Genomic DNA, 26,849 nt, shown 5'->3' on the forward strand with positions numbered 1-26,849 from the left:
CTCCGAGTCACAGGTTTCGTCAGTGTGGTCCTGCGAAGCACACTTGGAGCACGTGGGTCTTCCTCGGCAGTTGTCCTTTGTGTGGCCGAAACGTTGGCAGTGGAAGCAGCGCATGGGCGCTGGGACGAAAGGCCGCACGCGAACCTTCACGTAGCCCACGCGAATCTCACTCGGCAAGTCAGTGGAGTCAAACGTCAGAATAATGTTGTTGGTCGAGACCGTGCCTCTCTTCGTCATGATGCGGCGAGCCGCTGTCACGCCGAAATCAGCGAGCCCGTCCGCAATGTCCTCGTCGCTCACTCCCCTCAGATCGAAACAGTTAATGACTCCTCGTGAGGAGTTCTTAGATCGGTGAGGTTCCACTGTAAGCGGGATGGAGACGAGCCTCCGGCCGGATGCCCGTCCCTCGGAGAACACGAAGCGAGTAGCGTCCAACGCTTTCGCCGCCTCCTCGCTTTTCCTGAACTCGACCTCCAGCGCGCCATCACGCATCCGGTCACAACGAACGATCGAACCAAACCGGTCACAGCCATCCTTCCGCTGAAAGGGCGACAGAGAGCTCAGCTCCCTGTCTGCGCTCCGGAAGATAAGGATCTTAGGAGATCGCGGACCTTTGTCGAGCACCGTTCGCCTGTCGGCCGAGGCCAACGGGCGAGGATCGGCCGAGGCCGAGGGATTGGACTGGGGGGAAGGGGGATCGGTCAAGTTATCCATGTGAAAGAGTTGGTCTCCGCCAGCTCGGCCGCCGACGCTCCGCAACGGCGCCGCTACAAGGCCTGGGACGGCCGAGCTGACTGTACGGGACTTGGCGGCACCTTCCGAGGGGGAGAGAGAGGCTCACCACCCCCCACGGTCGGATACCGCCTCCTCCCTTGACGCCTCGCCGAGTCACCGCCAGGGGCAGCGACAGATCAGCCCCACCGACGGAGGACGAGCACAAGTGCCCGAACTCCGCCGGCGACACCTCTCCGACACCACCCCCGGCGGCATCACGACTGGGAATGGCTCCTCAAGTGCGGCGCCCCACTGAGTGTCCCGCCCTTACAGAACTCAGGGCCAAAGAGGCGTGTTGCCCAGCCACCGCGACTGGCTCCGCACGGTGGGGGGCTCAACCTCCAGGATCCCGTTGTCCTGGGGTACGGGTCGGCTCGCCTAGCCTAGTAAAACCGGCTGGTACCCGAGGGGACGCCACTCCCCTTACACTAGCCCAACTCGGCTGTGTTCCTGCGGGTGCAAAAACAACGAAAAAGGGGAGAAAAGGAATCAGAAAGCTGTGATCGAACGAAACGCGGACATCCGGTGAGAAGCAAAGCAAAAGCAAACAAAGACCGCTCAAGAGAAACAAAACCACGGAAACCGAGAAAAGTCGGGCCGTACCATCTGTCCATCCAGCGATCAAAGCAAGTCGTAGGCAAGCATGGGTCAAGCTGGGGCCGAGGGGGCGCTACTCCCCTTGCTGGCCGAGGCCAGGGCCGCCGCGGGGCAAGGGCCCAAGGAACCCAGTCCGACAGCAACCCGAGCCACTGCCAACCCCCTGCGGGGCCAATCCTGCAGACACTCCATCCAGTAAGCAAGGCAAGTCCAGGTCAAACGCGCGTCAAGCTGGGGCCGAGGGGGCGCTACTCCCCTTACTGGCCGAAGTCACAGCCGCCGCAAAGCCGGGGCCAGGTTACCCCGGCTAAGCAGCAGCTCTGACCACGGTCAGCCCCCTGCGGGGTAAACCGGTCCGTTTGCTCGAGTGGCAACGATCAAAAACAATACCTTCTGCCGTATCCCATCGAGGTGCAATGAGCTTTTAAGAGACAACACATCTCTAGACTTCTTTTATTCTCCGATATCAGTGTACAAGGCCTCTGTAAGGCTCCATGCTGCACGAGCTGGCTTTTATTGAGCTTTTGTCCGTCCGAAGGGTTGCGTGTATTTATATAGATTTATCTTATATTTATCCATGACTTCACCTGTAACCGGGTTTTATCTGTACCTGTTGGTGATGAGCAAATAAACATAAATTGACCTGACCTCAGGTCATCGGTATCGAAATTCAAAACGAACTGGCGCTAAGCGAAATCAAACAGATTGGTGCCTATTCTACGTCACTTTCTTTATTAGATCAAAAGGTACAGCCAAAAACGGAAAATTATTGTGTGTTCAACGCGTGACCTCGGATGACCTTTCAGCGGGTCACTGATACAAAGCTGCACCAGTGCCATCATCAATAGCCTAACTCAACATGATTCAAAAGTATTTGAACCGGTCAGATGCGTTTCGGTGGTAGCCGATATTTCTGCCATTGACTTATAAAGGACAGGTCAAAAAATGACCTGATTTCAGGTCAATGCAGGCCGAAAGCCAATTTTTTATTGTCGCATATGAATGACAATTGATAAGGCTTTAATCGTCATCAGACAAAATTGCGACTTTCAGTTGGGAAAATATTAAGGTCACTCTTCGAAAAAAGATCAAGATGTCACGTGATCAAAATTTTCAAAACTCGAAAATCCGAGATAGCCAAAACGTTCGCTTGTTGATTGCAAGTTGAACCATATGAAGTTTTTACCATTGAAAACCAATAGTTTCTAAGTTATAAGCCGCCAAACATAGGGTTGCAGCGTGACCTCCAGGAATTGCCTGAGGCTATATCTCAGAAACCGGTGTTCGAAGAAAAAAATCCTTGGCACAGCTGGCTTCCCCGCCCATAACAACCCATTAGACCAATTTTAAGCAAAAAATAAAATATGAGGGTGTACGACTTTGGTCGATCTATCGTGGAATGCCCCTTCAATCTTCATGAAACTGCGTCTTATTTATGCATAATATTATTTAGCCGGATACTTACACACATAAAAAATCACCGCACTTCTCAAACATATTTACTTTGAGAGTTCCAATCAATAATGAATTGCTCACCAGTATCTCCACTTGCCCGTTTTTCCTCCTGAACAGCGACGGCGGCTCTGGTGGTCCGCGTGGAGGACGTTGCTGACAGTCCTCCCGAGTTTGTGGTCGTGCCGCCCGTGACGCGGATCTCTGAGGACCTCGCCGTCGGGGCCCAGATCATGAAAGGTGGGTGAGGACGCGATGGGAAGGTGCAGTGTTCGGACTGATTAGGTAGCGAGAAGGATTGATGCAGAGAGAGGCTGTAACATTACGAATAAACTGATTCAAAGCCATTTGCCTGCTTCGGATATTGAAAGAGATGTTTTACCTGAAAAGGAGGCCACTGTTGTTGAAACGAATATTTTTACCGGTAGCACTGGGCTTAGCAATAGGCGCCAAGTTATGTCAATTTTACTTCAGCCAAACTTCTTACTTTTTATTCGGCAACGCCCTTTACGAAAATGTAGACCTATTTGGTTTAATTTCAATTTCACAATTTCTTTATTCAATCAGCAATGAAATTCGTGTCGCTAATCCAAAGTAAAACAAAAGTTTAAAAGTTCAAAACAAGACAAGGACAGATGACTCTAACTTTCCGATGACGTCCGAACCCTTTGTTACAGTGCTGGCCATTGACGGTGATCGAGCCGTAAACGCAGCCATCGAGTACGCCATGTTCGGAGGTGGCGCCATCTTTTCCATCGACGCCGACAGTGGTGCCATCTATGTGGCTGGGCCGCTTGACAGAGAGAGGAAGATTGAAACGAACGGCGCCTATATTCTAACGATAGGGGTAAGTCGGAACTAGGTAGGATTGCTATCAAATAGGAAGCACTGCCCCGCTCTAGTCTAAACTTATTCGAAGGAAACTTGGAATGCCTTTTTGTTTGTTATCCCATCTCGTACCTACTATGCGCTACAGGCTTCTCTTGCTTCAGCAAAACATTTCACAAACATAGCGTTGAACAGCAAAATTCAAAGTACGTGACTCCTCGCCTCTCCCTGCAGGCGCGAGAAGCCGGCTCAAACACCGATCACGTGACCACCGAGGCTACGGTCATTCTCACAGATGTTAACGACGAAACGCCTACGTTTAGCAGCGCCACCTATACTGCCGAAGTGAGCGAGGCAGCTCAGCGCCATCTACCACTGACCTTTGTCGGGTCAGCGGCGCCGCAGGTGTATGACTATGACCAGGTGAGTGGTATGTAGAAAGAGAAAGATGGAGAGGAGAGAGAGAGAGAGAGAGAGAGAGAGAGAGAGAGAGAGAGAGAGAGAGAGAGATAGAAAGAAAGAAAGAGAAAGAGAGATTGAGAGATTGAGAGAGAGAGAGAGAAAGAGAGAGAGAGAGAGAGAGAGAGAGAGAGAGAGAGAGAGAGAGAGAGGCGGGAGGGATAAAAATATAGCAAAAAATAAGATAGGAATGAAGAGGATAGAGAGGGTTTGTAGGCTAGATGGGGAGAGAAAAGAGAGGTGGGAAGAAAGATAGATGATTATAAATAAAATAACGTAGGGAAGGCAGTAAGAAGGAGTGAGAAAGGTAAGTGTGGAAGCGATTCTCAGCCAACATCACAAAACGACTTATTCATCTATCATCCACTCTGAACTAATACCCCCTCCACCAGGGCACAAATGGCACGTTTCGTCTGTACCTCGAGGGTGACGGCGGCGCCTTTGAAGTTACACCTCCGGAAGGTGTGAACGAAGCGACACTGACACTCAGGGTCCGGGACCCGGCCGGTATCGACTTCGAGACGGCCAGAGGTGAGTGTAAGGGGTTGAGTTGAGATAAGGGTCAGAGAAGAGCCGGAGAAGGTTTATTGTTTGTCGTATTGCTGCTAGTTTCTTGATGTTCTTTGTTAGATCTCATTCTTAAATAATTATCAAGCCACTATAAATAACTTTTGTATTTATTAATAATTTATTCAGAAACAAATAATGTTTATAAATACAAACCAGTAAAACGCCTTTTGGGCGACTAACGGAGCGAGCGAGAGCCAGAGGATGGGCTTTGCACGTGCGAAATTGCGAGGGGGTACCTCCAACTAACTTGTGCACTGCACCCTACTAACCGGTCTTTAGCGATGTGCTAAATTTCAGCGCAATCGGCCTAGCCGTTCTCGAGATCTGGAAGCGGCACACTGCACGTGCGCACGTGCAAGCGGGGTCCAAACTGACTTTTGCACGGCACCCTACTAACTGGTCCCCAACCGTGTACCAAATTTGAGCGCAATCGGCCCAGCCGTTCTCGAGATCTGGGAGCGCCCCCTGCACGTGCGCACGTGCTGTAGCACCCCAACCTTAACACATGCAGATGAATTATCTGATGGAGACCTAACTGTGTACCGAGTTTCAATTCAATCGGCCCAACCGTTGTGCCGTTATTGAGGTTGCAATTTTGGGGGTTCTTAAAAAATGTCCAACTTTACCACGCGCCACGTGCGGTGGTTGGCAAGAACGCATGGTGGCCATCACACCACAGAACTTTTACGTCCAAGTGACATTCAGTAAAGAAGACCGCTTGTCAATCGGATGTCCCGTTCCTAAGATATTAGCTTTTGAAGAGCGTCCCCACGGCCGGCCGGCCGGCCGGCCGGCCGGCCGCTCATACTCAGGATTTTCCCTTAACCCTCGCCCTGGCAGGGGGGGGGGGGTCGATGCGACCCCCCCTAAGGTTTTTCGAAGATAGCGTAAAAACGGCGGCGCGCAGCGCCGCCAAATTTGGCACAGCCTATGGGGCAACCTTTTTACATATGACCTGAAAATTTCAGGTCCGGGTGACCTTAGGTCAGGTCACCAGGTCAGAAAAACCGGTACAAGGTCATGGTCAAATTTCAAATTTCTTTTTGCACCTGTCCAACTCACAGTTTTGCACTGATTTCCTTCAAACTTTCAGGATGTGCTAAGTTCACCGAGTTGTATAACATATAGTTCGGGTTTTTTGAGGTCACTGACCTGAGGTCAGTTAGAGGTCATTACGTCGTAATGTTAAGCCTATGGGAAAATACTAAATTCGGAAAATACTGGAGATATCCGCTTCGTTCTATCACTTTTGTGCTTTGAAACCACAGTACTCAACAGCAGGTCACTTGGTGCTTCTTTGTTTGGTGTACTTATCCATGGGTCAGGTCCAATGAGGTCAACTGAGGGCAAATGACGTTTTTGCCAATAACTTGGCACATAATGACGCTAGAGCTTAAAAAATGGTACCATTGTGTTCCTGGTGATCAGCCGAATCGAATGATATGCGATATGATGCAATTTGGTTAACTTTAACTTAATTTATTAATTTAAGTTTACTTAAAATTTAAGAAAAACTTTATGTACACTTAAGCAAGATAAAAAGTATATCATTCGACGCGCCTTGACGTGCTGAGTTCACTGGTGCTTTTCTTTTTGCTTTATCTTAATTAGATCAAAAGTTATAAGCGAAAAACTTTTGACCTGTTTTTAGCGAAATTTTTACATTTATACCCCCCAAAACCCCCCTAAATATTGACCTAGAGCAACCAAATTTGCACAGGGGCGAGAACTCCAGGGGGCCCACCTACCTACCGAATTTGGTGTTTCTAGGTGCCATAGGAGCCAATCGCGAGGGGGGGGGGTCGCATCGACCCCCCCCCCTGCCAGGCCGTGTTATGAAAAATGCCCTGCCAGGGCGAGGGTTAATTCAGTATGAGACTCCGCTCGCTTCGCTCGCTCCGTAATAAAAGTTCAAATGATGTTTGTTATAGGTAACGAAATAGCGCAATTGCCTGGATCGAGGGACAACGATGAATTTTGGTTACCTCTGCTCTTTTCAGAGTTGAATTTCACCATCGTGGCGGAGGAGGTCACCGACATTAACCCCAAGTCCTCCCGAGCGACGGTAACAGTCTATGTTAGAGACGCCAACGACAATGTTCCCGAGTTCGCCGAAAAACGATACGTAGTAAGTGAAATTTGATTAATGAATGCTCGAAACAAAAATTGTTGCTTGAATTACTAAATCTTGTAGGGCACGCTACGGTTCTTTTTGTGATTAGCTCAGCTACTTTATTGTAAAATATTACTCTATGGATTTTCATCTTTTCAATGCCTGTTTTCTTTGTTTGTTTAGTAAATAAAAATCGTAAAAGGAAAAATAAAATTAAACGAATTGTGTTTTTGTCCCAGGGTTACGAAGTGTTTCTATCCCCCCACTTTTACGTAAGAGAATGAGAAATTATCTTCATTTGCCCCCATCACATGCCACTCATCGACTTATCACCCAAATGACACGACCCCTCTTTTATCGGAGTTTCTGTGTTAGACAGAGAGTTTACAAACCCACTGTGTTCCAGGTCTCAGTCCCGGAGAATGTCCGTCGAGGGACTATGATTGCCTGGATGCAGGCGCTAGACCCCGACTCTGGCTCGTTTGGAACGGAGGGAGTTCGGTATACCGATCTCTCCGGGGATATCGCCGAATTGTGAGTATGCTGCTCTAAGGTGTTTGGAAATATACATTAAATGCTGAATATAAGCACAGATGCTAACATCAAATGCATCTTTGGCATAACATGATGTGTCTCTATGAACACTACATGGAGTTATTCCTTTTGTTTATTATTGAGAACTTGCCAAACGAGCTGTAGCATTTTAGCACGACGGATTTTGGCGCAAGACTTATCCTCCGTCTCTTTCGCAAAATATGTGGCGATGATAGTCGCGAATTGTCGTTTGGCCTCCTTTGATCATGTTCAGTGATCCCAGCTAAATAAAGGTGCACTCTTACTTAATGGAATGGCCAAATTGATTTGAATAATAAGGCGATCTTGAACTCATGAACCTTCTCAAAAGTCACTATGTTCAGCCTTTCATCAACCTTCTCACTTTCAGTCTTCGTCTCGACACGGAGACGGGTCAGATCACGGTCCTAACCGACGACCACGGTCTGGATCGTGAGACAACGGCGAGACATCAGCTGACTGTGGAGGCACGGGACGACAACGGGCGGGGAAACAGGTGAGGCAACGGAGAGACATCAGTCGTCAGTATGGGCAAGGTGAGAAAACGGCGAGACATCAGTTGTCAGTATGGGCAAGGTGAGGAAACGGCGAGACATCAGTTGTCAGTATGGGCAAGGTGAGGCAGCGGCGAGACATCAGTTGTCAGCATGGGCAAGGTGAGGCGAGGCGGCTCGATATCAGCTACCTACCTGTGGAGATATCTCGTCCAAAGATATAGGAGTAGTCAGAAGAAGTGAGATCACAGTTGAGAAAACAACGCATCAAATAAACAGACAAAAGAAACAGGCAGTCATAGTTTCACCATTATAAATGAGTGAAGTAGGAATAACTTATAGCTGGACTGGCAAAGAAATCTTAAATTTGTTTTATGAATTATAGTCTGTGTTATTTCACCTTGCCAATCATAACCCTCACACCCCTTTCTTTCACAGGAACCGCGTACCGCTAGAGGTGATTGTTACTGACGTCAATGACCAGACCCCGCGGTGTCTGCGTCCTCTGCTGAGGCTAACTGTGGCCGAAAATACGGCTCAGCTGTCTCAGCCGGCCCGGGTAGAGGCTACCGATGACGACCAGCCCGGTGGGTGTGTTGAGACTGAGAGGGTAAAGAGAGGTTGGGGAAAAGAGCGATAAATAGATAGAGCTAAGGGAAATGAGAGATAGATGGAGAGACATGAGGCGTTACGGAAAAAGGACGGGACACGGCAATATCAGGGAAAGTTAATCGCTCGATTGACGGGCGCTCGTTTTCAGGACTTGTTCTCCCTGTCAAAGCTTTTGCGAAAATCTTTTTTTGTAACTCCGATCAAATATTTATGAACTGTCCCATAGGGTAGGTCAGAGGCTCCTTGCGCAAGTTGACTTTTCTTTCCATTGATTCATTCCCCCCCCCCCATCTGACCTCTTCTTCTCCCCACAGGCACCCCCAACTCGGAGTTGACCTTCCGTATAGTGGCCGGTGACCCGGGCGGTAACTTCACTATAGATGGCAGCACCGGTCAACTGACCTTGACCCGACCTCTGGACTTTGAGGCCCTGTTCGGAGAGGGTGACACCAGAATGGTCAACCTGACTGTTCAGGTGGCCGATAAAGGTATGCACCGTTCCGTGCTTCTATCCTCAGGATACTGAAATCCTTCTCCTCCACGCCGCAACCCCCCTCCGGGCTGGACAGGCAACTTTATCTCATGCGGGCTGCTCCCTTGGAGCGGCACCGCTGCTCCTGAGGGAGCGCAACCCGTAGCCGGGTGCAGTGAGTGCCTTGGGGCTGGGTGGCCTGTCCTCTGGACGGGCTCAGCCCTGGCGACTCACTAGGGTGCCTGCCCAGACCAATGTCTCCCCCTATATCCTATTATCCTCCCGGCTCTGAAATGGTCCCATTGGACCGAAAGGGCCTAACCCAACAACACAAACAAACAAACAAAATAAAGGTATGCATTCATTTCCAGTTGAAATTGAGGAGCCTGACTTATATTTTGATCAGTGGTGTAGGTGATTGATAGGTAACAGCAATTATTTTTACAATAAAGAAATATTTTGCTACTAAATATATATAAAAAGATATTTTAAATTACTTTTTTAGATAATAAACCTTGTGGTAAAAACTATCGCTTCAATTTTCTTAAAATAATGCGCCATTATAGAGATAAAATGGTAATGATATCGTTACGTAATACCTACGTCATCGTCATATCGCATCACATTTGTCACTTTCTGTACCCCTCCTGCGACAAACAGTTTGACATCCCCTCCCTCCCTTTCCCCAGGCCAGCCGCCGCTCTCCACACTCTGCCGAGCGCAGGTGGTCGTCACTGACCAGAATGACGAGGCGCCGCGGTTTGACCGGGCCGTCTATACCAAAACGGTATCGGAGGACGCGCCAGGTGGTACACGGGTCATACAGGTCAGTGAGAGGTCACAGGGGTCAACTACTGGTCAGTCAGGCCAAATGGGTTAGTTCGAGCTAACGTTATGTATGTTGGTCAAACACATCAGTTAGAGGTGCCTAATAGATTTTACATTTTTGTTGTTCAAGATACGCCCCCTGTTGCGACTGATTTAAAAGAAAAAGTTATACAGGCTAGATAATTGAAATCGATAAGTAACATTTTCGCCACTTTCGCTGCACTGATGTCACTCATTCCAAATGAGTGTTTGATTTTTGTCAGATAGGTACACAAATGAGTTTGCCTGTATCACTTAGAGTAGAGTCACTATAATTTGCACTCTACCTCAATAATAGTCAAAGAATTGATCATATTGGAGTTGCTTAGTGCCTGTCTCCTTAACCAATGCGATGTCGATTTTTTTTTTCATAAGTCTTTATACCCCCCCCCCCCTCCCAGGTATTTGCCAGTGACGCTGACGGCTCGCGACAGAACAGTCGGGTGGTGTACCGAATCCAGCACGGGGCCCAGGATAAGTTCGTCATTGACTCGACAACAGGACTCATCACTGTCGCTCAGGTGGGTGTCGTTTGGAAGTCAGAAGGGTAGTTAAATGGTAATATTTTCATGAATATACTTATGCACTCAGGATGGTGTGTGCAGCTGTGGGTCGAATTGACCGGCAATCCTATGATTGCCGATACGCTGATGTAAAGGGGCCTACCTGGCTTATTTAGATATTGTTGTCGCTTTTTTTGACAATTTGTTAAAACATCGAGACAAAACTCTTCCCTTATTATTTTGCCTAAGTTTCATTTTTTATGTTACACTTTATTATGTTTCAAATATAGACACATTTGAGCTGCATTCATGCGTTGCAACTTATACTACTTATCACTTACCAAACTCAAAACAAACACTGTGTTTTCCCCAGGGTGCCAACCTGGACCCCGACCTGAGCCGACCTCGCGCCGCCAACTACAAGTTGACGGTGGCGGCGCTAGATGGCGGGCTCGGCGCCGACCAGCTGGTAGATGTCGCCACCGTCAACATCACCATCCAGGACGTCAACAACAAACTGCCCAGGTGGGAGGATATGCTGGATGTTGGCAGAATTTTGAGGTATGTTTAGGGTGTACATGTATACAAATTGTCCGGTGGTTATGCCTATCGGCCTTTTCTTTTACGAGTTCTCTTCGTTATTATGCCACACTCTACAGATTGTCGATTTGGCGGCATCTTCAAACTACCGTTCCGTGCTTCTATCCTCAAGATACTGAAATCCTTCTCCTCCACGCTGCAACCCCCTCCGGGCTGGACAGGCACCTTTATCTCATGCGGGCTGCTCCCTTGGAGCGGCACCGCTGCTCCGGGTGCAGTGAGTGCCTTGGGGCTGGTTGGCCTGTCCTCTGGACGGGCTCAGCCCCGGTGACTCACTAGGGTGCATGCCCAGACCAATGTCTCCCCCTAATTCCTATCATCCTTCCGGCTCTGAAATGGTCTCGTCAGACCGAAAGGGCCTAACACAAAAACAAAAACAAACAAAAACAAAACAGTATCTTCAAACGCATCTCCATGAAATATGTTTCATTTACTTTCTGCAGAAAATGAAAGTATGCTTCTTAATAACATAACCAAAAATGGTGCATGATCACTATCGACCTCAACTGACAGCCTGTCTTGCCTTGACCTGTGATCTGTGTAACTGTGTCTTGATCTGTCACTCACTGCCAGCTGATCGAGCTGACCCGACCTGTCCCCAGTTTCTCGGACCCGGGGTTGGTGACAATACCAGAGGACACACCACTCGGCTCCGTCGTCCGAAGGGTGGTGGCCACTGATCTGGACGCAGTGCCACTGCTGCGATACAGGTCAGAGTTGTGTGGTGAGGCGGTGGGATGTCGACCTTATGGTGTTATTAACCCTCGCCCATGTAGGGGGGGTGCACCCCCCCCCCCCTGAGGTTTTTCTTAGCTACACGCCGAACCGTTTCAGATAGCCTGCTCAAATTTTCAGTACCCTATGGGGCATCCTTTGCGCAACTTTTGGTATTTTTTGTCAAGGTCATGTCAGGTCACGAAGTTATGACGTCATAAAGGGAACAACCTCCGGCCAGATTTACGCTAAATTGGAGATTGCTTCACATTGGTATAAATGCCGACTGACCTGACACACTGATGGATTGTTTTAGAATCATAACTGGCTGATTTGACATTGGCACAATGTCCGTTGACATTTTGAAGGTTACTAAAAGTCAAGGTAAGGTCAGTGACCTCGGTTGACCTGTACTGACTTCTTGCACTTGTATGCCTTTTCGGGGTATTTTGATGCCCTGAATTCGAATTTGCTATCCATTTCAGGCATCGTCGGTTGTTTCTTGTAGTTCATTTTGGGTCAGGGTCAGGTCAGTGACGTCACACGCCTGACGTGACCCAATGCACAAATGACCTTGCAGACTTCCGATACTCCCAACGCATCATTTTTAGAGTTATGACATCGACATACACACCAAACGATAGAGAATTGATCAAGGATCACGATAGTGAAGGTTTCAAGTCGATATCTGTTACCATTTTGCCGCAATCGGCGCAGAAATCTGAAAAAAGTTGGATTTTTTCGAAAATTTGACCCTTGACCGGTCATAAGTAGGCCACATGTTGACCTAGGACCAAAAAATATACCACCAATCGCAAGATCTCGTTGTGAGCAATCCTTTGGTCGTTTCCGCTAAGCTCTACGACGCTCTGTTTTCAAACGCCAGGGGTTCGCACCAACCCACCCTGCATGGGCGAAGGTGGCAAAACACCGTTTACGGGCGAGGGTTAAAGCATAGATCAGAAACACCCATTGGCGTTTGAAATCAAGCATAACTGACGAATTTCATACCAGGGCTAAACATGTTGGGAAATCTTTTTTAGTTTTGACGATGTGATCATTAAAGGGTTAAAAGATATTCAGCCCAACTTTTATCGATTTTTGAGAAATGTCAAATGCCTCTTCCTATCTAACATCTTTTATATCCGTGAAGCTTTGGGTTGATTTTATTTTTTGTCCGAGCAGAAACTTTGGACATAAAACCGCGGAGAAATTTAAACGCTGTAGCCGTTAAATCCCCGTTCAAGCTTACGTCATTTACTGAACCGATGCACGTTCGACCCGCCTTATGAAGTTACAATTGCTTGGCCACCGATGCCACACTTTCGTCACTGACGTCATCCTCCCCTCTATATTTTTAGCATCGACCACAGCCTGGGCGAGGCACGAACGGAGGAGGGAACCCTGGTGAGGGCCTCCGACTACAACTTTACGGCGGCCTTCCAGATCCATCCCATTGAGGGCATAGTGCGCACCGCCAGGTAAGAAGAGTCGTGACGACTATCAGTAGCGGCGGAACACCTTCAAATAAAGGGGGGGGGGCACTGCCGACTTTTGGTCCCATTCTTTCCATGCAACGCCCATAGGGCTAATGTTGAAATGCCGAAATCAAAGGGGGCACGGTGCCCCGGTGCCCTCCCTGTTCCGCCGCCTATGCCGACTACTGTCTACTCTTTGACGCTAGTTCTCCTTCTTTATTTCTGGAATTGTCTCATTGTCTTTTGTCTCCCATTTTCTAGTTATTAGCTTACAATCATCATCATTACAATCATCTATTGGTTGCTTGTTGACCGTAGCAGAAATGTTGGAAATATATTTGTCCATGTTTCAACTTTCAAAATTAGGTGGCTGTGCGGTTTAGGTCAGGAATTGTCAATGGAAACTATAAACTGAACATGAACGCAACTTTGAATAAAACATCAACTTCAAATGAAAAGTAATAGCAAACTGATTCAGATCATAAAATACTAAATCCAGACGTCACTAACACATTTCGTGCTGCTCTTCAGGACTCTGGACAGAGAGAGGGTTGAGACGATACGTCTTGTGCTTCGGGTAGAGGATCTGGCAGCTCTGAACGCCAGGCAAACCGCCACTGGTGAGATATGGAAGCCTTGAAAGATGGAAAAGTGGAAATATATTTGTCCATGTTTCAACTTTCAAAATTAGTTCAATTTGCTTGCGAAACGATGGATGCGATTTTCACGGCATACCAATCAAAAACCATGAAATACATGGATAAAGCTTGGCATGCGTGATATCTTCGACATACGAATCGGTCGTAATTTATAGAATGACTTCGCGTAACTTCTGAATTTTCACGTAATTGCCAATAACCTACCTCGCTGATCTCTTTGACCTACACATGACTTGACCTCAACTCCCCGCCCTTTCTTCCCCTCAGCAACGCTGACAGTTCGTCTAGCTGACGTCAACGACCACAATCCCATCTTCCGACAACCCTACTATATTCGCTCTGTCATGGAAAACAGCAAGCCCGGTACACCAATAGTCAGTGTGGTGGCGGAGGATGAGGATGTCGATAGGACGATACAGTACAGTCTGCACGGACCGGCGGAGATCATTGGTGAGTGGAGAGGTCGGCAGAGGGGTCATGGCAGGGGCGGCGTCAAGGTGGGAAGTGGGGAGGTCAGCCGAGGGGTCGTGGCAGGGGCGGTGTCAGGGAGGGACACGGGGGGAGGTCACGGCAGGGGCGGAGTCAGGGTGGAAAGTGGGGTGGCCAGCGGAGGGGTCGTGGCAGGGGCGGCGTCAGGGAGGCGAGGAGGGGGAGTGGAGTGGTCATGGCAGGGGCAGTTTCAGGATGGGGAAGTTAGGAGATCAGTAGAGGGGGTTATGGCAGGGGCGGTGTCAGGGAGGGGAAGAACGGGTAATTAATTATTAATGATTAGAACCTTACATGCCGCAGGAAGGGGGCCAGGAAGGGAAGTGGGAAGGTCTGTGGAGGTGTCATGGCAAGGGCGGATCCAGGGAGGAAAGTTTGGGGAGGGTCATGGTAGGGGTGGGATGGTATCAATAGGAAAGAAGAGGGTCATTAGGGACTTATACCTTATTAATATAGGGGCTATTAGCACAGCAGGGGCGATTTCAAGGAGGAGGTTTAGGAGAGAGTTCGGAGTGACACAGGGAGCGAAAGAGTCGGGCAGTGGTCACGATACAGACGATAGGTAAGATTCGAGCCTGGTGAGATCATCACGCTTACGGGTTATGAGGAGATGGTAGACATGGAACTAGATATAAACGACAGGTAATACGCGACAGCCGTTTTTGGTTAACAAGTGCAAATTTCGGTGCAGATCTGGTGTTTCTGGATGTGGAGACCGGTGAAATAGTGGTGGGTAAGCGAATCGACCGCGAGCAGACCACCTGGCTCAACTTTACCGTGAAGGCCACGGACAGCGGGAGACCGCCCCGCACAGCCAACGCCGACGTCTATGTGCAGGTGGGTGTGCGTCAGCTGGGCTGGGGAGCGAAGGGTTGTGAGTTCAATCCCTGGATAGGAATGTTCGATATGCGATTTGCCTGGCGAATGCTTGGAATGGAGGATCCGGGAACAAGTGTTTGTCGTACAACTCAAACGGTAAAAGTGCAGATACTCTCGCCTACAAAGTCGTAAAGTATATATTTTCGAAGATCAAGATCACTTTGACATCATTATTAGGTACCTTCATCAAACTCTTGTGCCTTTTTACAGTATTTCACCATATGTCTCTATATAAGCTTATCGTGTCTTTTCAAACTTGTCCTCTATTTTGTCACGTTTCAACCATCAAAGTACAAGAAACCCAATGTCTGTCGTCTTTGTAAACTTTACACACCCCTGGGTGACCTGGTTTGACATTGGACTTTGTCGATGATCTGTCATCAGGTACTGGATGAAAACGACAACAACCCTCAGTTTGTCGACTCGGAGTCAGTAGTGACTCTCCGCGAAGATGCCGCCGTCGGTGAGTCAGAATGAAAGTCAGAGTAGCGATAGTGCCTAACGACAACATTCTAGTTATGCCCAGAAGGTAGTCAATAAGCAGAGCCCATGTTAAAAACTTGTGAAGAGCAAATAGCAATATCAATACAATATAAAAGATCTGCTATAATATATAAACAAACACTGTATTTTAGTTCACCATTGTATTGTATTGATAAGACCTAACCTGACCCTGACCTGACCCAAATCCTCAACTAGCCTGACCCTAATCTGACCCTACCTGGCGTTACCTGACCTAACCTGACCTTAGCTGATCTTGACCTGATCTGACCTGACTCTGACCTTGACCCTGACCTGATATGAACTGACTTTGTCCTTGAACCTAACCCTGATCTGACCCTGATTTCACCTGTCCGCAGGTACCGTGGTGGTCCAGGTGGAAGCCAGGGATATGGACAGCGGCGACTACGGCCGACTGACCTACCGGCTGGACCGGCGCTCCTCCGCCGGCAAATTCCAGATCAACGCCGACACAGGTAATACTATTATTTGGTTTGTGTATGTGTTTTTGTGACGGTACTTTTTGGAATTAAGTATTTTTATATTCAAAATTCCAAGCGTGTTAAAAGTTTTTTGCCATTTTCTGAGAATAATATTTTATGTGACATTTTTTGTGGCGTGTGATATGTGTACCTACACAAAATAGTCTCCATCCGTTACAAACTTTTCATTTACCGTCCCAAATATGAATTCGTATACTGCCACGGCGTGCCACGCTCTCTGTCTCATTTCACGTTCATTCCCGCTTTAACGCTTGCAGTGCTCGCATAACTGGACTGTGTTCCTTTTCCGTCGTTAAGGCAGCCGTGCTCACCGAACTGGACCCTGAGGTTTTCACTGTATGTTTCCTGTACTTACATCCCACGTTCGTGTTCTATTACCGTTGTGTAGGAACGGTGACGGTGCTCGCGGAGCTTGACCGCGAGGAGCAGCCCGTGTACACGCTGATTATAGAAGTCTGGGACAACTATCAGTTCGGGTTCACGGCGGGGGAGAGCCGGAACGCTTTCAAACAAATCAGGTATGTGACGGTGTTTGATGCGATCAGTCGGGCGAGAATGAATCGGGTTTGATTGGGAAGAAGGGGGGGGGGGGGGGGGGGCAAGATAGGTTAGACTAGCTGGCTAACGAAAGACGCATCAATATTGCCAAAAAGGAAACATGTTTGATGTTTGATGAAACAAGTAGGGCGAGAAGAATTGTGGGGTAAGGCTGGGTGCATGGAAAGCTGGGAAACAATGCAGCAGAGCTTGGTTGGATAGGTTAGGCTAGATAAAGAAAACCACTTCATATTAGATATGAAGCTGACGCTTTTATTCACTGAAAATAATACTTTGGCAGCACAGGCTATAAAGGTGAAACGCTGACACATCTCACCTCAATTTTGACCCTTACTGCCTCCTCCATCAGGGTCGAGCTGTCCGACGTAAACGACCAGGCTCCGGTTCTACACCTTCCCTCGACTTGTGTCACCGTGACCGAGTTTCACGACCCGCGGGACGTCATCACACTGGTGACGGCTGATGACGCCGATGACGCCTCCACACCCAATGGACGCGTGCGATTCAGTATTGCTGCGGGAAACCAGGACGGTGAGCTGGATGGGGGAAAATTTGGGAGGTGTTGGGAATCGAACGCTGAATTATTTAGTGTTGATGGAATATAATTTTGACTTTGTTCCTCTTTGGCAAATTGTGAATTAACCCGCGCCCTGCTGGGGGGGGGGGGGTGTTTGAACACCCCCCTTGTGGTTTTTCGCGAATATCTCAAAAACGGCGGCGCGGAGCGCCGCCGTTTTTGGTACACCTTATCATGCATCAATTCTACACATGTTGTGAAAATTTCAGGCCAAGGTCATTTAAGGTCAGGTCACCAGGTCACTTGAAGTGACCTCACCTCATAAAAACTTTCAATGCCTGTCATAGCTACACCGAGTGACCGATCGATTTGAAACTTTCAGCGATTGCTAAGAGCTATAGCATGTACAAAATGTATATCTCAGAATTTCGATATCGATGACCTAAGGTCAGGTCAATTTTGCGACCTCCCCATTATAAGTCAATGGGAGAAAATTGAAATGCGCCTCTTTTGGATGAAAGACATTATAAACACTCCCAAACACTGAATTACAAGTGGTTTAGACACAGTGAACATGAAAATGGTGTCCGTGAGCCCTGTTTATGCCCTGAGGTCATCTTAGGTCACGAATGGTATCTAACAGTTTTTCGCCAATAACTTTTGATAGAGGCATGCTAGAGCGATGAAAACGCCTTAGATGTGTTCAGCTCGACAATACGGATCGACTGATATGCAACATGACCCTTTCCGGTCAGGTCATGACCTTGACCTGAGGTCAAATTTTCAAGTTGACCTTTCAAGGTCAAGTTATAGTTCATTCGATGCGTCTTGACGAGAGGAACACGATGCCGGTAAAAGTAAGCTCGTACAAGGTTTGGGTAAAAAGTTATTGCAGAAAAACTGTTTTCGAAAAAAAACGGCTATTTTTCCAGTTGTTGCCCCCTGCAGGCAAAACCGTTGACGTTAGGTCAAATCTGAGAGAATTATTCGGAAAGGGCGTTAATAGGGCTATCGAATGCGCTTTTCTGCGGAGCTGTAGCTCTATTGGTTCCCGAGTTATGCGTTGGCTTCTTGGAAATTTTCGACATTCGACCTGGAAATCGGCGAAATTTTGCCTTAAATGATCTCTGGTGACCTGACCTTTGACCTGACCAAAAAATTGACCGAAGTGATTTCGTCATTATTTTTGACGCTCTTTCGAACGCCGCCTTCCGCGTATCGCTACGTGGCCCAGGAGCCGAGTTACAGGGGGGGGGGTGTTCAAACACCCCCCCCCCCAGCAGGGCGTGGAAATCCAGGACCCCCAGCAGGGCGCGGGTTAAACTGAATTAAGGTGTCTCATTTTCCGTAAGACTTCCGAATTTCTAGTAAATAACGAGATAATTATCACACTATCGATCACGTTTTACATCTAGCATGAAACCAGAACTTTTCACCTCGACACTACTCTCACTCAACTCCATTCCTGCAGGTCTGTTCACGATGAGAGCCATTGACGCAAACTCTGCCAACCTGTTCGCCACGCGACGTCTGGTCGGTTACTATGGCAACTACACGCTGACTGTTGTCGCCGAGGACGGAGGTGAGCACATGTCGCCATGACAACCATCATGGGTGTTCTGACGCGTTTTAGTGTTACAAGTCAACTATCGATATTGTCTTATATGCCACTCTAGCCAAGATTCGAAAAGTAGGTTCGCCATTGTCGGAGCACTGTTTCTCAATTACCTAAATGAAACAAATTTGAAGTGATCCGTTTTGGACAATTTCATTTTGATACTTTGCATGCATATTTAAACATTACATGTCATACCTTATTTTGTGTTCTAGACAAAAAAAATCTTCAGACGACTTTTTAAAGGGACAGTATCACCATTTTGATGAAATTTGACATTGCATAGGCCCCACCTTTCTGGTCCGGGAACTGAAGACCGATCCTCGAAGCTCCACACCGTTATCCCGCTATCGCCGCTCAAAGTACGAAAGGTGTACCACACTTTGAATCGTGCTGAATCGTGCTTCACTATCTTCACTTTTTAAATGTTTGCGCCGTTTTGAATTGACCGCCAGTAATAAAACTTTTACCCTGGTCATTTCATCAAATTTTATAAAGCCAAAACGTTTTTCGCACTTATTCATCACCGTTAAATTCATTAAATAGTCGTAGGCAATTTCCGCTGTTTCCTTCGGATTCTAGCGGCTCAACAAAGGAATTCCTCCAGCTTGAATCACAATCTCCCTCCAATGTATGACGTTTATCACGTGATTGTCACGTGATATTTTCTCCCATTGTCAATTGTCACGTCCAATTGTCACTCCCTCCAATTGTCACGTGATATTTTTATAGGCAATATGTAGGCGTTCAACTAGTGTTAAGAGTAAGAACTGCAACTTTCGGTGTTCGATCGTAGAGGGCGGGCCTATCTGCCTGCCGGCGGAGGTCGCTGACCGGTCGCAGGGCAGTGTGTGATCGGAGCCGAGCGCAGAGAGTGCGGCACCTGTACTGAAGTGTTATCTTGATCGGGAAGCAAATACAAGTGAGTGCGACACGCTACAAATACCTAAGGCTACCTCTCCGTAAGGACAACTCAATCAGAAGAACGACCGCGTAAGCGTAGCGTCAATAATGTATTATCTGCGCCAGTTCTGTAGTAATTTTGCATGCTTCCAAACTGGCGGCCATGCTTGTATAGTGGTGGTTCGCTCATGAAAATGAATCATGAAAATGAAATGTGGTTGCAATATTTTTCACCGAGTTCGGTCCTCAAACTATGTTTTTCTGATTCAGAAAAACAAGAAATGCTAGTAAAAAAAAAATCAGCTCCATACATTGATTTTTTTTTCGATGATACTGTCCCTTTAAGTACTCCATGATTCCCCCTCCCCTAATTTTACTGAACACACTGATAACATACTCTCTCCTGCTATGGCATGTAATTTGCATTTGGGATCTGTATTGATCCTTCCCTGACCGTGTTTCTTCCCAGGCTACCCACCCAATACCGCCAAGGGTCAGATGTCCGTGTGTATTGCCGACTTCAACGACCACGCGCCCCGGTTCACACAGCCGCCGGCCAACATCAGCATCAGGATTCCTGAGGTGGGTTGCAACTGGTATTGGGATTGTGGTTTTATGGTGTGGGATCGTGGCCACGTTTGATGACAGAATTGCGAGTTGTTGGAATGCTGTTATAAAAAAAAGAGAGGAAAAGAGGTATGTAGTTAATTGCTCTCCGTTAGCTATTTATCTATGTAAGCTGCATGGAATTAACACAGATTTTGTAGTAGTTTGTGCCCTATAATTAGGTACAGTCCTCAGCAGACTGCGTGGTAGGTATTCTTTTTTCGACAAAACCGATAATAACTCGAAGGCTATGTTATCAGTCGGTCGGAACTCACTGCAAACAGATGCGTCATGCTCCACTCCTTCCACTGGGTCTATCACTAATCAAAGTATACGCCTTGTGTGGCAACAAAATGCCAAAGTTTGTTTTGGGGGCAAATATAAACTTTTGGATTTTGTTGCCAAGCTGGATGGAAAAGGAATACAATGATTATCCCAATCTGGGGTGCGAAGTCTCGCGCGTCTTGCTGTTACGATTTCCGAGTGACCGATAGCATAGTATTCGCATTATTCTCGGTTTTGTCGAAAAAAGAATACCTACCACGCAGTTTGCAGAGGGCTGTACATGCTGGAACAATTCATGCCACGAGATTCTTTATGATCTCTAAAGCATCTGTTCCTAGATGTTTGTTAGTGGAGTGCGATGGTAACGGCTGCAAGTTGCAACATACTTTTATATAAATGAGGTCATTATTATTTAAAATCTTCATTGACAGTAAGCCCTCCCACTGTGCTGTGTGTGACCTCCGTGTTATTGCTCTTTCCTGATCTCCCGCAGAACGCCTCACTGGGCTCGCCCATCATCACCGTCCACGCCGAGGACGCCGATGTCGGTATTAACGGCGCAGTACGTTACCGTCTGAGACCGGATCTGCTGGGGAACCACCATACCTTCCAGATTCATGACGTCACTGGACAGATAGTGCTGCGCCAGCCGCTCGACAGAGAGAGGCAAAAGGTGTACGAGGTGAGAATGGACACATGAAATGGTGTATGATTAGTGATGGGTGGATAAAAAAATAATACTAAGCTGAACTGAACCGGCCTAGAGTGGCACATGCATGGTCATATTTTCTCACAATGTTTATTATTTTGGATAATGAGAAGCACTCACCATTTCTTTTTAATGTTACTTTTAATCAAAAATCTTGGAAGTGTGTTTTGAAAATGTAGGTTTCAATACTTCGTTACCCATGGTTTCTTCGCTTTTTTATTGCAAACAGTCCTAGCATTGAATTCTATTTCATTCAGTTCACTTACCATTCATTATTGCCACTTTCATTATTTCTACCCCAGTGACGTAATTTAATCCTCCCAATGACGTCACCCTCTGTCCGACAGATCCGCGTTGAGGCGTACGACCTGGGTGTACCGACTGCGCTCAGTTCCGATCTCGACCTGACCATATTCGTCCGTGATGTCAACGACTTTGAGCCGCAGTTTCTGGTCGATACCTTCTCAGTGAATTTCACAGGTGAATATATTGTGCTTGAAGGTGCAAATTTCATTGAAATGTATTTTATAGCGGCGCATTTTCGGTTACTTTCGTATATAAAGGCGATACTTGTGTCATACCTAGTCAAACAAGTGGTAGGTATACTGATCACGAATGCGGTTTGTCCAGAAATAAATTCGTAGAAACTGATTTAAAAAAAAAAATAGCTACGTCGTAACATAAACTTTGGCATATTTTATTTATAAGTGTCAACGAATGTATGAAAAAAATGACATACATACTTATTTCAGTCGTTAATCCCTAAACTGAAACTTTTCCCATGGACGTTACACAATCTCAACACTCCTCCCCCTCCCCTCTCCCACAGAACATCTCGCTCCTGGCGAGGAGCGTCGCCGCCTGGTCCAAACCGTGGACAGAGACGAACCTGATGAAGAGGAGCTGGCCCGCGCGCCGCCCGTGTGCTACTTCATAGTCGCGGGGAATGAGGAGGGATTCTTCACACTGGACTCGCACAAACACGATATTATGGTGAGTTGTACGGGGGAAACATTGTGTTCTGGTTTTCATTTTGCATTTATTTCAAAATGTGACACTGGTGGGATTATATGAAAAATATAAGGATGGATTATTCACTCTCAAGTTTATAGTATGGTAACCGTTAAGTGTAAAAGCGGGAGAACGTAAGGACAGATTATATGTTCCAACTGGCAACTTAAGATGTTGAACTCGACATCAAGCGTCACGCTTCAACTTCTTTCTAATGATATGGCGTCATCACCGACAGGCGATCAAGGAGCTGGACCGTGAGGTGACGTCACAGTATACGCTAGTCGTCAAGGCAACCGAGGATTGCCAGAAGATACCACCAGAGGAGCCTTTCTTCAAACCGGAGGATGATACACTGCTGAAGGTATGAAAAAGCCACTGAACTCTATAATGTGGAATGCGCATCGGCCGCCAAATGGTGTCCAACGGTGCCGCCATGTTGCGCAGACCAGGGCCTCGTTTCATAAAACTCTGCCGTAACTTACACCTTTCTGTAATTCACACCCTTTCAAACTACGGAGCGCAAATAAATCCGTTTCACAAAGCCACAACTGGAATTGTTTACACCTCCGTAACTAAGCACATTTGCGTAGTTACCGTAATTTATCAAGCGTCCTACAAATTACAATTTCATGTCAACACTTATTTTTTACGAGAATTTATAAAACAATTATGTTGAATTTAAATCTTAAAAATTATGTATGAAAAATAAAATTGATATTGATGACCATACTATATTAAAACAATATATTAAAACCAGCAGAAAGCCAGCTAAGCAGAAGTGCCTAACTACGAAAGTGGCGCGGCGCGGCGAATAAACAAAATTCCGATAGTGGCCACAAAAAGCGACTGGTACAGAAGATTTGCAGTTTCTTTTTCTCATTTTGGCTGTTCTTTCTTCCTCACCGGGCTCAACATTATAAAATATATTAAAAATTAGCTTCGAATCTTCACATTAATTCAAAATCACGCAACATTTTTGTGCGTAGTTTACACCACTGATATCAAGAGCTTGATAAAATATTTGGCGTTAATTACGTCGTTTTATGAAACCCAAATGGCATCAATTGGTCCGGAATCGAGCATTTGCCGTAAATGAAGCTCCGTACTTTCGATGGCGTGAATTACTCCGGTCTCCGGCTTTATGAAACCGAATTGGCATCAAATACGCCAAATCTGGCATAATTGACGGAACGCCGTAAGTAATTCCTTTTATGAAACGAGGCCCAGAAAGCGGCCGCCGCCTGTGCTGGGGAATAGGGAATTCGGGACCTCAATTTACGTTTGCGGTCGCTGCATCCGTTACGCTCAAGCTATGTGGACACGGAACCCGGCATCTTACGCAGAATTGAGTGGAGAACAAGATGAAATCCTAAAAAATCATCAGCTATAAGGAACTAATACGTTAAACCCTTATAAGTCAATGGGGAAATATGAAAATTGTTATTTTGGCGCCGAGAATGATCTGAAACTATCTCAAGCATATAAAATCATGATTTCATGCACTCTTTGCAAGGTTCTATGCTTCATATTTGCATTGTTGCCCTTGCATGACGTCATTTGTGACGTCACAAGGGTCACCATTTTTCTTCAATAACTCCCGATCAAATTGAGCTAGCGAGTCGGGAAAGCCACCAATGGACTCAGGAAGACCTGCCGAATCGAATGATATGCGACATGACCTCTTTCGACCAGCTTCGTGACCTGAGGGTGCTGACCTGACCTTGACCTGAGGTCAACACCCTAAGTTGACCTGACCCGAACAAAAAGTATATCACTCGATGCGCCTGAGCTAGCTGAACACGATGATGCCAAAATCGCGGCTCTACGGCCATTTTTGGCGAAGTTATTTACGAAAAACCGAACCCGTGCCTTAGATCACTTGACCTGACCTCAGAGGTCACCGGTTCACCTGAGACCCCTACAGCGGGTTCCTACCAGTCACTCTGCATTATACTTTGCCGCATACGACCACTTTACCGCTTAATTCTAGTTTAATTAGCGGTGCATTAGCGAGGTGGGTTCAATCAACCCCCTCGGCCGGGGCAAATGTAGGTCAGGCGAGTAAATTTGAGGAATTCTGAAGATACGATCGTGTTCCCCACTCAATTCTGCGTAAGATGCCGGGTTCCGTATCTACGTAACTTGAACGTAACGGATACGGCGGCCGCAAACGTAAATCGAGGTCCCGAATTCCCTATTCCTCAACACAGGCGGCAGCCGGTTTCTGGTCTGCGCAATATGGCCGCCACCGTTAGACACTACGGCCAATAGGGTTGAAGCGGCATTGCTCCCCTGTGGAAAAAGCATAAACTGTGATATTTCTGGTTCGAATGCTTTCAACGCAACATTGCACACGACTGAAACGACCGTCTCCTCTAATTCCTCAAAAATATCTTACTGTTCGATTGCCTCAGTGACTGCGTAACTGTGGTCTTGCAATAATTGCAATTATTATCACGTCCTTGTCAGTATCAATATCACGTCACGTCAATATCACGTCAATATCACGTCAACATTGTCCGTCTTTACCTAGATATATCAGATGTTTATCCCTCATCTCTATTTTTGTCTACATGCTGGTGATTATCCCTCGTCCCTGCCTGTCTCTATCCAGGTGATTGTACACGTGGATGACATTAACGACAACCAGCCAAAGTTTGTCCGTCGACTGTTTACGGGCGGCGTGACCACGGAGGCTGACTACGGAGCAGAGGTCATCACTGTACAGGTGAGGATAGGAGACATAGAGAGGGAGAGGGAGAGAGAGAGAGAGAGAGAGAGAGAGAGGGGGGGGGAGGGAGAGAGAGAGAGGCCGACTACGGAGCCGAGGTCATCACCGTGCAGGTGAGGATGAGAGAGAGAGAGAGAGAGAGAGAGAGAGAGAGAGAGAGAGAGAGAGAGAGAGGGAGAGAGAGGAGGCCGACTACGGAGCAGAGGTCATCACTGTACAGGTGAGGATGATATACAGCTTTAGATGTTATTGTCAAGCTTTGACATAGACACTGTGTCATTACAAAAGTCCATCTTGCGTGTAGGTATGCTGTATGCTGTGCATTTTCTTTTTTACCATTAGGGAGACATCGTAGAGATGTCTAATATAAACATTTAAAACGCCAAGAAAGGCAGGCCCGTACACAAATACAAGTTAAACAGAGACAGAGTTAAACGAGTTTCAGCAGTTTGGGAAGGAGTGATGGCGAGAAGCTGATCACGTATTTAAGGACTCCTTCAGTTTCACTGTTTTTTTTTTGTCATGCGCATTTCATCTAGAAGCGTCCAAAACTGTGTGTCTAAGAGCATGCCATTAACCTTGTACCTAATATGTAAATTCCTATAGCATTACACTGATTCCTTTGCTGGCAGGCCATTGATCTTGATGCTGGGGAAAACGCCGAGCTCCGCTACGCCATCAAGGGAAACGTTCAGAAAACACTCAGCGAAGGTAAGTAAAACGCCGAGCTTCTCTACGCACAGACGTCCAGAAAACGTTCAGCGAAGATAAGCTCATGATAGAACTGCCATGCGGTCCCTTTCTTATGACAAACAATATTTTTGAAACATCGGCGTTGGTTTTTTTTATGTGAAGTGTTGTTAATGTTAGTGACACATCCGTAATAACAGTGTCCAAAAGCTAGTGTTAGTGCCACACCCATGATTGCAGTCCATAGTATGTGCTAGTTTCACATACATTCATGCAGTCTCCAAGCTCTGTCATCTGATGTTAGTGTAACGTCTTACAGCGTCTAGTATGAGGAGTTAGTGTCACATCCATAGTTGCAGTCTCTAAAATCTGGTGCTAGTGCCACACTCATCAATGCAGTTTCCCAAAGTATGGTTAGTGCCACTTGCATAATTGCAGTCTCCAAGATCTGGGGGTCTTGTCTCATCCATAAATGTAGTCTCCAAGATCTGGTGTTATTGCCACACTCATAAATGCAGTCTCCAAGCTCTGGTGTTCTTGTCTCATCCATAAATGCAGTCTCCAAGATCTTGAGGCGGTTGCCTCATCCATAGGCGCAGTCTCCAAGATCTGGTGCTATTGCCACACTCATAAATGCCGTCTCCAAGATTTTGCGTTTGTGCCACTTGCATAATTGCAGTCGCCAGGATCTTGTGTTAATGTCGCATCCATAAATGCAGTCTTCAAGATCCTAGGGTGGGTCCCTCATCCATGATTGCAGTCTTTTAGATTTCGTTGTTACTCCCATCCGTAAATTCAGTCTGTACGGTCCGGTGTAAGTGCCACAGCCAAAGTGCAGTCCAGATGAGATGTTCGTGCCACATTCTTAATTACAGTCTCTAGAATTTGGTGTTAGGTAGTCCCACATCTACAAATGCAGTCTCCAAGGTCTAAAGTAGTAGTGTCACATCCATACGTGTTGTCTCCAAGTTTTTGTGTTAGTGCCACATAATCATTGCAGTCTCCAACATCTAGTTTTATTGTCTCATCCATAGACCATAAATGCCGTCGCTAAGACCTGGTGTTGGTACCACATCTAAGATTGCAG

The 26,849-nt window shown here is 46.9% G+C and overlaps 1 protein-coding gene across 1 annotated transcript in view; it reads left to right on the plus strand.

The window, feature by feature from the left end:
• The window catches only part of LOC122389356 (cadherin-23-like), a 42,761-nt gene that overhangs the window by 9,345 nt on the left and 6,567 nt on the right, over nucleotides 1-26,849 (plus strand). The window contains exons 5-33 of the mRNA XM_043381289.1: nucleotides 2,944-3,063; nucleotides 3,501-3,670; nucleotides 3,886-4,074; nucleotides 4,503-4,641; nucleotides 6,681-6,808; nucleotides 7,200-7,327; nucleotides 7,737-7,862; nucleotides 8,299-8,447; nucleotides 8,787-8,960; nucleotides 9,634-9,770; nucleotides 10,213-10,332; nucleotides 10,688-10,839; nucleotides 11,517-11,624; nucleotides 12,990-13,109; nucleotides 13,638-13,726; nucleotides 14,033-14,215; nucleotides 14,943-15,088; nucleotides 15,515-15,593; nucleotides 15,991-16,107; nucleotides 16,523-16,652; nucleotides 17,042-17,223; nucleotides 18,681-18,791; nucleotides 20,197-20,309; nucleotides 21,112-21,300; nucleotides 21,675-21,807; nucleotides 22,157-22,320; nucleotides 22,577-22,702; nucleotides 24,956-25,069; nucleotides 25,705-25,783. Coding sequence (XP_043237224.1) covers nucleotides 2,944-3,063; nucleotides 3,501-3,670; nucleotides 3,886-4,074; nucleotides 4,503-4,641; nucleotides 6,681-6,808; nucleotides 7,200-7,327; nucleotides 7,737-7,862; nucleotides 8,299-8,447; nucleotides 8,787-8,960; nucleotides 9,634-9,770; nucleotides 10,213-10,332; nucleotides 10,688-10,839; nucleotides 11,517-11,624; nucleotides 12,990-13,109; nucleotides 13,638-13,726; nucleotides 14,033-14,215; nucleotides 14,943-15,088; nucleotides 15,515-15,593; nucleotides 15,991-16,107; nucleotides 16,523-16,652; nucleotides 17,042-17,223; nucleotides 18,681-18,791; nucleotides 20,197-20,309; nucleotides 21,112-21,300; nucleotides 21,675-21,807; nucleotides 22,157-22,320; nucleotides 22,577-22,702; nucleotides 24,956-25,069; nucleotides 25,705-25,783 — 3,915 coding nt within the window. The remainder of the gene's footprint in view (nucleotides 1-2,943; nucleotides 3,064-3,500; nucleotides 3,671-3,885; nucleotides 4,075-4,502; nucleotides 4,642-6,680; nucleotides 6,809-7,199; nucleotides 7,328-7,736; nucleotides 7,863-8,298; nucleotides 8,448-8,786; nucleotides 8,961-9,633; nucleotides 9,771-10,212; nucleotides 10,333-10,687; nucleotides 10,840-11,516; nucleotides 11,625-12,989; nucleotides 13,110-13,637; nucleotides 13,727-14,032; nucleotides 14,216-14,942; nucleotides 15,089-15,514; nucleotides 15,594-15,990; nucleotides 16,108-16,522; nucleotides 16,653-17,041; nucleotides 17,224-18,680; nucleotides 18,792-20,196; nucleotides 20,310-21,111; nucleotides 21,301-21,674; nucleotides 21,808-22,156; nucleotides 22,321-22,576; nucleotides 22,703-24,955; nucleotides 25,070-25,704; nucleotides 25,784-26,849) is intronic.

This window comes from Amphibalanus amphitrite, unplaced genomic scaffold (assembly GCF_019059575.1).
Source record: "Amphibalanus amphitrite isolate SeventyFive unplaced genomic scaffold, NRLGWU_Aamphi_draft 000355F_arrow, whole genome shotgun sequence".
Classification (NCBI taxonomy): domain Eukaryota; kingdom Metazoa; phylum Arthropoda; class Thecostraca; order Balanomorpha; family Balanidae; genus Amphibalanus; species Amphibalanus amphitrite.